Source organism: Bactrocera latifrons, unplaced genomic scaffold (genome assembly GCF_001853355.1).
Source record: "Bactrocera latifrons isolate USDA-ARS-PBARC rearing strain unplaced genomic scaffold, ASM185335v1 scaffold_56, whole genome shotgun sequence".
NCBI classification, from domain to species: domain Eukaryota; kingdom Metazoa; phylum Arthropoda; class Insecta; order Diptera; family Tephritidae; genus Bactrocera; species Bactrocera latifrons.
Genome location: NW_017537223.1, coordinates 247,190 through 259,262, shown reverse-complemented (window position 1 = coordinate 259,262; position 12,073 = coordinate 247,190). Strand labels below are relative to the sequence as shown.

At 36.7% G+C, this 12,073-nt stretch overlaps 1 protein-coding gene across 8 annotated transcripts in view; it reads left to right on the top strand.

Annotated features, from left to right (window-relative positions):
• The window catches only part of LOC108974501 (serine/threonine-protein kinase N), a 61,929-nt gene that overhangs the window by 6,904 nt on the left and 42,952 nt on the right, over window positions 1-12,073 (top strand). Inside the window, exons 1-2 of one of the 8 annotated variants that reach the window (XM_018942367.1) lie at window positions 5,208-5,961; window positions 10,060-10,282. The exons of 5 other annotated variants lie outside the window; for them this stretch is intronic. In XM_018942367.1, coding sequence (XP_018797912.1) covers window positions 10,214-10,282 — 69 coding nt within the window. In that variant the 5' untranslated portion in view covers window positions 5,208-5,961; window positions 10,060-10,213. Of the gene's footprint in view, window positions 1-5,207; window positions 5,962-9,747; window positions 10,283-12,073 lie in introns of those variants that run through there. 2 more of the 8 variants (XM_018942366.1, XM_018942378.1) reach the window with 2 other exon arrangements.

The following is a 12,073-nucleotide window of genomic DNA, read 5'->3' as shown; positions in this document are numbered from 1 at the left end:
GCCTGCTGCCGAAGCTACAGGTATTCGCGTTTTGCAGTTATTGGATATTTTTATTGCAAGCTCTGTCACTTCGCAGCCATTGTAATAATGACTGCCTCTTATCATCAAATCGCATCGCATCGCGTAATAATTTTCATTTCAGTTAAGTACATTGCTACAATATGAATATACTTTAATTGCTTTCAACCGAAACTTTTTCTCAATTCAGAGTTTCTTTGCAAAACCGGTAGGGGAGCTAAGGTATAGGAGCGCCTGTAATTTTTGTTTATGAAAAAATATTGCCATATTTCCTCGGGATATTTTGCTATTTCATAATATACAGTGACACATATACGTATAAACGCACTCTTAGTTTTAATTTTGCTAACTTCTCTCTTTCTTTTCATTGCACTAATTACAACAAATTCTCTCTCATATTGTTTGTTAAACTAACGGAAATTCGTATTGAGTGCAAATCCCCACTTTTGTTGTTGTTGTTATATTTAAATYGTTGCATTTTAAATCAAATAGCAAAAACAGGCACATATTCGTTTAAACGCATCAACTTAATTTTTAATAGGGCTACATTTATTTAATTTTTAATAATTTATTGGTCCTCCATTTTTATTTATAACTTCAAAAATACGGTTTGGCATCGAGTACACTAAATTTTTCAGCAGCGTGACAATGACTCGACCATCGCGCCATCTATCGTTGTAGCGTCGAATTTGATACAAATGGAACTATAAGGACGGTTTTGGAAAAAAATCAGTTTATTGTGAATTTAATTGGGACTATAACACAAAAATTAACTTGAAAAAATTCGACCGAATCACCCGTATATTAATTAATTATAGGTCAAAAGGTGCTATAGTCACCTGTTTGATCAAAACTCTTGGAGAAGCACTCTCCAAGGATGTTCGCTCTGAGATTATATGTAGCTTTTTGTTTTTTATACACTACACTAAAATACAGAAGCGTCGAACTTTGAAAACTATTGCAGAATACGCATAAAATACATTGACGTTGGGCATAATAAAATAAAATGGCGATTGTCACTCGAATTGCAACTTGCGCGTTGGTGTTGTAAGTGTTTTTCTTTTGGCTTGCCTCTTTAAAAATCGCCATGAGTGTAATTAATTTTGCATGAAGCTTGATTTCTTTGGTCTGCTGCGGCAGCATTTCATAAATTTCGTTTTTTTTTTAATAATTCCGACAGCACACTTAAAGATATACACATGAGCAAAAAACACGCGCTTAAATATTTGTGCAATTACGTATGTTTGTATGTAAGTATGTAATAATTTGTGTTTGGCTTAAATGATTTTTGTTGCATTTCTTTTTCATTAAAATTCTCAATTAGCCGCATTCACTTTTACTGGCAAAATTTTCTCTAAAAAACAAATAATTCATTTGTGTGCGCCACAAGAGTTGAAGGAACTCCCCCCTGAACTGCCATGATTAACCTCCTTCAGACCGGCTTAGTGGTGCATTGGCAACATCGCTTCCACCTTCTGACTGCCCGCCATTTCACCACACATTTCGATTAGCGAAGAAGAATTGCCTGCTGTCATCATCTATAAGTCAAACCACGTATGGCTTCTCGTAGGCTTTACGCTAATGAGGGTAGAATTAATAGAATTGTGCACTGCCCTCCTAAGCTATTGCACCCGTTGCAACAAGCACATACACTGAGCTGTGCGAAGCGAAGCTCGAGGCTTCTTTATTTCGTTTTCGAATTTTTCACACAGTTCAAATGAAAGTAAAAATGTCTGTCAAATAGCGAAATGGCGGTACAGTGCTAAATCGGCTTAGAGGTCTCGTTTCCATTTTTGTACATTTCATCGATTTATGCAGAAAAAATGTTGGTCAGTTACCGGCGTTCCGGCTCTCAGGCGGTTATGGAACAGAGTATGTACGCTCTTCAGGAGAGCTTAAGTTTACATTTAGGTACGCGAGAGGCTTATAATGTAAAAGTGGTATATAAATATAGAGTAGTCGAAAAAGTATTTTCGTGTTAGCAAATACCAAATATGTACCCTTTTTGTCGACCAACTTTGTTTTCCGTTGGAGACATTATTTTCATAGTCTTCTCTTGAAATCAAATTTACTCCATTAAGGGAGTTCTGAAACAAATCATAGTCCGATGGTGCAAGGTCAGACAATACATGTGAACTTTTTTTGTAGCCATGGTTCAAAACCGTTTGATTATGAATGTTCTATAGTGATGTGATGGTTAGTTATCGAAATTTCCAGAACGGAAGCGAGCGAACCATTATTGTGCTTCACGAATTTCATCCATTGGCTTGTGTGGCATTCTTTCCTTTTCAAAATATAGCAAACTTCTTCATTATTTTCAACCAGTTTTGAACAGCTGTAACTTTTTTTTTTTAACTTCACCGAATTTAATTAATTTTTTGGTTAAATAAAGATTAAAATCTCACCTTTCCAACACTATTTGGTATGACACAATGTGATTGGTAGCACTGGAGATATACAACTGCAAAGACCTATATTGACAAAATACGAAAAGAATTTTTCGACTACGCAATATTTTCCGAAAATTTGAAGTTGATCCGTTGAATAGTTTCGGAAATATGAGCGTATTAGTAAAATTTTTTAACTTAATGTAATTGGCTTCCAAACGCTCATTTTCTCACTCGTATCGCAGTTGTCAGACTCGGTCAGTTGACTTTTCATACGACCCTCATAAGATATATTTTTGAAGTAATGGTGGAAGGAAAAAGACTTTGAGCAACTCTGAAGTATAAAACGATCTTTTTAGGAGCAACCATCTTATCAAAATCCAAAATTTTGACTATGATCGTTCGATCATTACCTGCATTTAGCTAAAGTAATACTATTTTTTCCTTGTTTTCCAAGCTTCCTATAGTTTCAGAAAACCCGGTTATGGTGTATTCCTCATTGGGATGAGCTTGTAAGTCCGAAGTAATTTGCTTTTTTAAGGATCTCGTGTTTATATTCAAAACTTAACTATTCTATGAATGGTATCCGAAGATCTATTCTATCATCTATTCATATAGAGTTCCAATAATATCCAAATATATAGTTCGTGGCGTTATCACGAAGTATTTATTAATTTGGAAGTTATCCAGGTGGTTTATTTTAATTGCGCTGACAGTTTCTGCTGCGGAAAAAGGAGGTAGAAAAACGAAAACAAGCTGATATTTATGTGGGTCGTGAATATCATCGTTTATGACATCTTTATAAATTTCTATGAGCTCTTTTAATTGGCATATCCACAAGTTGACAAATGAAATGTATGTACATACATTTGCCGTATCACTTTGAACCGATGTGTGTTCCGCTGTTTAAGCATGGAAAATGCAACTGCAACATTACAACAACAACAGCGTGGAATTAACCATTCAGTCGCGTGATGAATGATTAAAGTTTATGCTCGTACAATAACTCGTTCATGGCTTTGTGCGGCGAACACACAAACCAAGGCACATGGAAGCTTAGTGACACTCTGGCTGCAGTAGAGGCTCCAGTGGGCCATGCCTCCACACGCACATGTACGTATACCGGGGTACCAAGTAGCTGTTGTTTTCCGAGAATTACTTGCGGTATGACACACTACAACTATGATAAAAAATATTAACAAATACAACTGTAACAATAAAGAAAATAATAAAAGCACTTACACATCATCTACCACTTGTAAAACCCTGGTGGAATATTGAGGTTTTCTTAAATTAATAAGGGTTTTTTCCATCCATTATTTGTTCATCAGATCCTCGAGAGGCAACATAGCTCTCGGCTGTAAGTGTTAGGCATTTCCTAGGTTCTCTAAACTAGTATACGATTAGCCCTAATTAAGTATTGCGAGAGGATATGCATCCGCCATACAAAAATTATATTTTTTTTTACCGTTAAGGAAACCATTAAATTCCACATCCAATTTGTTCTTAATTTTAGCTATCTCTACTGGGTATGTCTCAAGTGTGGGCTCTTTTGATCTATCGGAATGCAACGCCATGCAATTATTACTTCTCTTGTGGCACGCGTCCGCAGTTTCATCAGCATTCTGAAGAAATTCTTTGAGCGCGCTGTGAAAGTACAATAAACCGGCAATAAAACTTCATGTCACTAAATTCTAAAAGCTTGGAGCGTATCGCCGACGTGGTTGCAGGTGTTAAGAGCTAATATTATTGTTATTGTGTTTTGTTTTTGTAAATAATGCGGCTTTTTTGTAACAGAAATAAAAAGAAAAATTAATATTAATACTCTGTGTCGTTTTAAATGTGTCGCTTCTAATAATGTTGTCTATCACGACAATGATGAGAGCTTAAGAAAAGAAGTCCTAGCGTCCTTACCAGGAAGTCCATAATTTTCAAGGCGACTGTAATATAACACACTGGGATAAAGTGTTTTAAGATCAAAAAAGATCACCTTAAATTTTTGTAAGAACTCTGTTTTTCAAAGCGAGATTATTCCTCCTGAACTTTTCCGTCGAGAGTACCATTTTTTGGGTTTTCAGCATATAATACCTATTTGTAAGACTTGTGCAAACGTCGAAAAAAATATGACTATTTATATTTTATTGGTCCTTATTAAAGTAGGCTCCTAAAATATGACATTCCACTTTAGAATCGTTTTTATTTTAATGCGGCACTCAGAATTCCGATGCCTTTAAATATAAACCCATTCACTTCTCTGCCGCAATCATTCTGTCTTTCTTTATCTATAAATATCCCTTAATGCAGCAGCGTAAGGGCTACCACAAAAACAATGGCTTATCACATTGTGGCCCAAGACTCTTGCGAGCGTCTGCATACGTAAAATACCTTTAACATCGTTATTTGCTCTCTTACTTCTATGCCATACCGAAACAGTGCACGTCTTGCTTTGGAGCTCCGCTCTGTCTGAGTGACGGCACTATTGTTTCTAGTGCGCTTGTAGCTCAGCTTGGCTGGAAGACGTGCTCAGAGTCTAAATTTATTGTTTTTGGCTGTTTGCTAGTTTTCACTGCTCTTTCTTGCTTTCCTCATTTCACACTGTCTGCTTTGTCTTTGCCTTTGTTGGTGTTTTCTTTCTTCCGCTGGATATATATACATACATATGTGTGTGCGAGGTAAGCGTTTGTCCACTGGTGTGCTGTGGTAGACTCTGCTTGGAGGTACACGCAAGCACGATTGTGTGACTGTTAGCATTACTCAGGCTTTTTGTTGTTGACTTGGAATTTAGTTGGTCTCGTGAAGCGTTCGAAGCCGGTCGTCGGTTGGCGGCACTTGCAGCGTACATATTGGGCTTTCATTCGGTACGAAATCTTGAAACATTGCAGCCACATATCGGCTGGACGCTCGCTTCGCGGTTAATGTTTGTAGTGCGAGCGCAGTTGTTGTTGCCGTCATCTTCGTCGTCGTGAAAGTTGTGTCTACTATTTACTTTTATTATTTGGTGGTGTTGTTGCTATCTGCAAGAAATTATTCACGAAAGCGACACACATGCATATGTGTAGTTGTTGTCATTCTACGCCTCCTTAAGCGCTCCTGATGACGCATAGCGCCGTACGGTCGTAAACTCTTAATAGAATACCTTAAAAATCGACGCGAACACACGTACAACTACATGCGTGCATCCGCACCAATACAAACGCAAGTGCTGCGCGCATTCTGCATTACGGCCCACGGTGAAGTGTGTCACTTGTGAAGCAATGAAAAGTACGAAAATGCATTTGATTCGGAGAGCGGCGAACGCGAGCTCCTATCGGGAAATAAAAATGCGCAAAGTTCATGGTCAACTGTTGTCACAGAACGCGTCTACGCGCCGCTACAGCGGCAGCCGTGTTGGCACACGCCCACGCGTGCAATTTCGTGATTGAGCCGAATCGTGTTCATAATATTTTCGACTAGTGCAACGAGTCCACCACTTTGAGGAAAAGTTTCGCTTTATTAAGCGCTGTGCGATAGTGATGAAAAACTCGTTCGCGGCCGCAGAGCGCAAAAAAGATAAAAAGTAAGCGCCATTTATAGATTAAGCAAAATGCACACCCATCGTTTTTCGCCTTCCTTTTCGGCTTTATTGCTTGTTTATTGCTTTGGACTGTCAAATATTTACGAATAATCAATTCACGTGTAAATGTGTGTATGTGAGTGTGTGTGTAGTGTTTGACAGTGTATACATATTTTGGTCTTAAATTTATTCTCTGCCGATCCGGACACCTTGCATGCCAACGTGCAAAATAAGCTCATCGCAAGTAGGCAATGGGCGCACACTTACATACACACGTATCCACTACATGCGTATTACATACGACATGCCAACAACAACTGGCGCAGTGGAATTGGGCACATTCTCGGAATATTTAGATCGTTGCTTGCACTTTTCACCGCGCTTTGGCTTGCGCTTGATAGATAACACCTCTTGCACTCAAATAAGTTTGCTTGTCACACATTTCCATGACATATGCACCTACTTTAAATATACATATGTATGTGTGTTGGAGAAAGCCAAGAAGATTTTTATTGTTGCTTGGTAGTTTCTGCTATCTAAATATCCAGGTGTTAACAGTGTATTTGAATCTCCATTCCCACGACTGTCGGACCTAAATAACCGGAACGGATCCGATTTTTTATCCGACGGAAGAGTCCTATATTGCGAAGAACATCCTCTTTCTTTACTCACGTAAAGCACATTGCTTTAAAAACATTAAATAACGTGAAACGATTGACATGCACATTGAGTTAAACAAGTTTATACCATGTGAACAAGTGTGACCTTTTCTCTCAAAAACTGGTAACATAGTCTCATCAGATGTTGTCATAGCAGGATGGGAATAATGAGTGACTTAAAGAGTTTGGTTTTTGTACGTAGAGGGAGGATTTGACTTCTCAATTGCCTACTCAGTCCAAAGTTGCACCTGTTGGCAAGAATTATTCTGCATTGGTGGTGTTAATACTGGTTCTAAGATAGACGAAATTATCTTCGACTTCGGAGTTATGACGGGCAATAGTGACGTGGGAGCCTTGGGAGTGCGATAACTGTCTAATTGATGACAGGAGATTTTCGTCTTGCCTTCGTTCACTGCCTGATCCATTTGCTTTGCTTCCTTTTTGTTTTTTGTGAAAGCTCTTATAGAAGATTGTATCAAGTCGATTAAGATCTGCAGCTCGAATTATTTTTTCAGCAGCAAATTGAAGAAGTCGCACGACAGGGAATCGCCTTTTCTAAAACCATGTTTGATATCAAACGGTTCGGAGTGGCGCTTCCCGATCCCAATGGAGCTTTTAGTGCTGCTCAACGTCAGTTTACTCAGTCGTATAAGTTTTACGGTGATCTAGTCATCGATCATCATATTCTTTGGACGATTAGAATTTAAGTGTGCCCTGCCCAATCTACAAAAAGGGAGACACAATCTGCGTACACTACCGTGGGATAAGCTTCCTCAACATCGTGTATAAGGTTATATCGAGTGTATTGTATGAAAGATTAAAACCCCCGTCAACAAACTGATTGGRCCTTATTAGTGTGGCTTTAGACCTGGAAAATTAACAACCGACCAGATATTCACCATGCCCCAAATATTGGAAAAGAGCCGTGAAACGAGAATCGTCACACCATCTCGTTGTCGATTCTAGAGATGCTTTTGACAGCGAAAATAGAAATTGAAGAGGTTCCCATAAGAATTGCAATGCTACGAGTATTATTTCGTCGTCAAAGTCGATAAATTATCTGCAGACATTTATATTACTTTTGTGTACACCAGATTTACTGTTTCGCTTGAAACAACTGAATTACGAGCTTGCAAGTGCATTAACGTTGGGCAACATTTTCCCATCCATATTGACCAACATTCTACTCTGCTTACCTATTCTCCTCCGAAAAGATTCCATCACATGTAACAATGCTCATCAAACGCTTCAGGCGTCTCAAAAAACCAGCGTTCGTCTCATATGAACGTTGCAACACAACCTACAGCCGGTGGAAGAAGCGAATAAAAAGAAACAACAACAACAACTTGAAATCAGTAAACAAAAACTTAATTTATGCAACATTATATGATAACTTGTATACTGTTACCGTTACGTTAACGTTCTCTACTAACTCACTGTTACGGTTAGAGTTAGTGCGAACAGGTTGCTGTTAATAGTTTGAGGCGACTTTTTTTTGTTGTTGGGAAATTTTGTGACACATTTTGAGATTATAAAATTTTTGACCCTTCGCTTGAAACGGACTACATACAATTCCATAAAGATATGGAGTGAAAACTCGTAAGCCTTTTGTAATATATTTCTTTGTGATTTTCTGTTTTTGTTGTACAAGCACCAATGACTATTAACTGTTGTTTCAGACTGTTATGAAATTTGCATATGAATTAGTAGTGTTTTTTTTAGTATTTTCAGTTTGATTTCATTTGGCTGAGTAAATTATAATAAACAATATTAGAAGAGCAAGCTTTATTGCAGCTTAATGTAAAAAAAATTTTTCGACTAACGTACATGAAGCAAAAGTAGATACTTCGATTAAAACTCAACGTGAAATAGAAAACTAGGCACAAACCGTTATTAAATAGGTAGGTATCACATTATTGTCGTCAGTCCTTTTGTCACCCAACAATTGCTCGTTTGTCGGACCTCTATAGGATATAGCTGCCACACAAACTATCCGATCAAAATAAAGTCCTTGTATGAAAAACTCTTTTATTTGACAAGCTATCTTCACAACACATGGAGTATTGCCCAGATCGGACAACTATGGCTTACAGCTGCAAAACAAACTGACCACTTAAAACCAAGATAATGATATTTTTATATAATTTAATGCTATAGGAAATGCGCCTGTGAAGGGTATCATAGCAGCCAAAACTAATTTTTTTTGTTTTGTTTTTTATCTTTGAAATTCAGCTTAATAATCATTGTTATTTACTTACTAAAAATACAATTTTCTTGTTTTCTTTCAGGTTTGTATTTTGGTGTTCTCAAGAGATGAAAAATGTGACAATGGTCTTCTGTGTACTAACAACCTTCTGTTTTTCCAAAGCCAGTGGATAAATAGTGCAATAAGTAAAAAGATAGTTAAAAAGTGCTTGCGATCTATGCATTGTGACCAACTATGGTTCTCAGCCGAATAATTCCTCGAGAGTGTAATGAGTTGCATGGACTCTTTTCGCATATTCGGGACTTGCCTGTTTATGTGTGTTAAGATTAGACTCCATGTGTAGAAAGACCATCTTATTTTTAATACGACAAAAATTATAGACATTATTAGATGTATATTATTCAATGCGCTCGATATTTGTCGCGTTTGATTTTTATTATAATATTTCTATTTTAATCACGTCCACATGTTCGCCTTTCCAATGTGTCTTTTTCTTGTTATTATTTGTATTTATTTTCTTGTTTTCGGCTGGTGAATTCGCCAATTTGTCCGCGAAGTGCTCGTATAGCTTTAAGACTCAATGTCGCCCGAAAATGTTTTCCTACCAAATCGACACTTTACGAACGTCAATAGATTTGTTTATGTTTTATTTTCCTTAATTTCGCCTTTTCTGCGCTGTTAAATTCGTCAATTGGGTTTTTCTCAATATTTTTGTTTTCTTTTTTCCCTTCCCATTTGTTGTTCGTACTTTCGCCAACGAATTTCAATATTTCAGTACATTCGCGTATTATTTTGGGTGTCTGCCCACGCCATTATTACAATTTGCGCTTCGTAAGCGTTTTCACACTTCGTTTTGTGTGTTTTTTCGAAGCTGGCGGAATCATTGTTGCGCGTAATTTCCCATTTAGTATTTGCTTTGGACAATTCTTATTACAACTTTATGGTTAAATAAAAATAATGAAGCGTTCAAATACGTCATTTGTTGTAGTTTTAAATCTTAGCACGTACATTACTGTACAGTTTGTTAATTTGTGGCGACAACAACACTTGCGATTGGCGAAAATTCGCGTTGCGGAAGACGTTGAAAAACATCAAGTGGTCAGTGTATATAATTTACGCACAAACCTACTGGCGTATACATAGAAATGTGAGAAGTTGAAAAAATTACTATCAGTGCTGGACAGTCAAGTCAAGTCAAATTATGTTTTTTATGTAAAATTTATTTATTCCGTTTAGAAATATAAAACATTTACTAGCCAATACTAAAAATATAAAATATCCTCCAAAGCTATAGTTAAACCATACAATTATGTCCAAAGTGCTGTGTTTATTACGTTTAAAGCTAAAAAATAATTTTTACAATACCAATTGCTGTGATTAAATTGGAATTATGACGTCCATTACAATGAATATGGTTTTCTTAAAGGATTTACGAACGCGCATCAGAGGATATATACACGTACGTACAGATATTAATACAACTACTACTACTATTTTTAGGTTATTTCGTATATGAAAAAATAATTTTTTACAACATTTTCGAAAACTGCACATATTTTTGCTTTCTCACTCTTTTTTTTGGAATAATTCTTTGTGAGGCACCAATATATGCCTAATCTAATATTGGAAAGAGTGTTGTATTAGTAAAAATACGAAAGTGTATTGAATGGTTTCAGATTTTAATGGAACTTCTAGATCTTATTCAACGATCAAAATGGCTGAAAATGGATTAGAGAATACTTTGCATTTGGATTTGGAATAAAGCCCATTGTTGAAATATCAGGCATTAAAATAAAATGACAGTATGACACTAGACTGCAAAAACTCGAAAGGCAGGAAGGTATAGATTGATTGTCCATTAGTTTCGATATTCTTGGCCAAGATCTCCGTATTTGAGTTATGCCTTTGTTAAATTCTATGGAAATCTATTTCATGGTACGAATATGCTTGAAGATGCCATCTCGCCTGTGTACAGCTATCGCAATACACAATATAAGCGATGAACCGGGACGTGAGATCATTAAGTTTAAATAATTTTGAAGATTTTTGATAACTTCCGGTTATCATAAGTGCAATTAGTAAGTCGTATGGTGAGCATTAACACTTGGAACAGCACCTCTTTCTTTAGATACCGAACCTTTTCTGTAATAAAATTAATAGGAAACCTGTTTGGTTTAATTTTTTTTTTCATAGTCCAAATTGTGCAATAATAATAACGGTCACGCGTAATAATGTGCCACAGCTGTTATTGCAACCGTGTATAAAAACATGTGTCCAGACATATGTTGTATTGTGGATTGCCACATCCGTTAATGTTGTTTTTGTTACCCGTCGTAAAAAGTGAAATCAAAAGCAATATTTCGTTTTATTGCTGTCGTTTTCTTTGCAAACATGAAAAAATGTTTTAGACTTCGAAAAGTTTGGACAAAAATATTTCTATATGCACTATATGTACATATATGGTATGTATGTAATTTATTAATTTTAAATGAAAATTTGTAAGGAATCATAGTCATTTGAAAATGTTTATACCGTTGCCGCATACTCATACATTTATACATATGTACTATATGCACGTAGACACCACTTATTGGAGTAGCAGCTCGGTGGAGCCCCCAGCGAAGGTGTTAACGACAGTTATTTGTTACGCCAATGTTACACCTAAAATGAACCACCCTAATGCATATGTACAAATTCATATATACCTATTCACATTTCTAGACACGTGTTTAATCAACATTTCGCTTCAAAAAAAGTCTTATCTTCTGGAATAAGCAATTGTAGAAAAATTAATACGAAAGTAACAAGCAAAATGATGAAAAAATTACTTGAATGCATGTACACAGATACATATGTACATACATAAATGCTCGTACATTGTATGTATGTGTTGAGGAAAAGCGCGCACTGCATCAGGCACGCTTTTGTGTGTGCGTGTGTGTCATCATCGCATTTGCATAAGTTTCTGCGCATGAGTGGGAATTTATCACAACACTTCCTCCAAAAGCTGATAGCGGGTAATACAGAGCTGCATTCATGTACCCCATGAATGTACATATGCATATATGTATGTATATACAGAGTGTTTGAGTCATGTAATGCGGATGGTACACAGTGGAAGCTATAAAAGTGGCGGCAGCCGCATCGGAGAGCTTAGAAGCACTGCGCCAACATCTCTAGTTTACAAAGTGTAAATATGTGAATGCATTGGTATTAGGGTTGTACTTATTTGTAGACAGAATTAAGATTT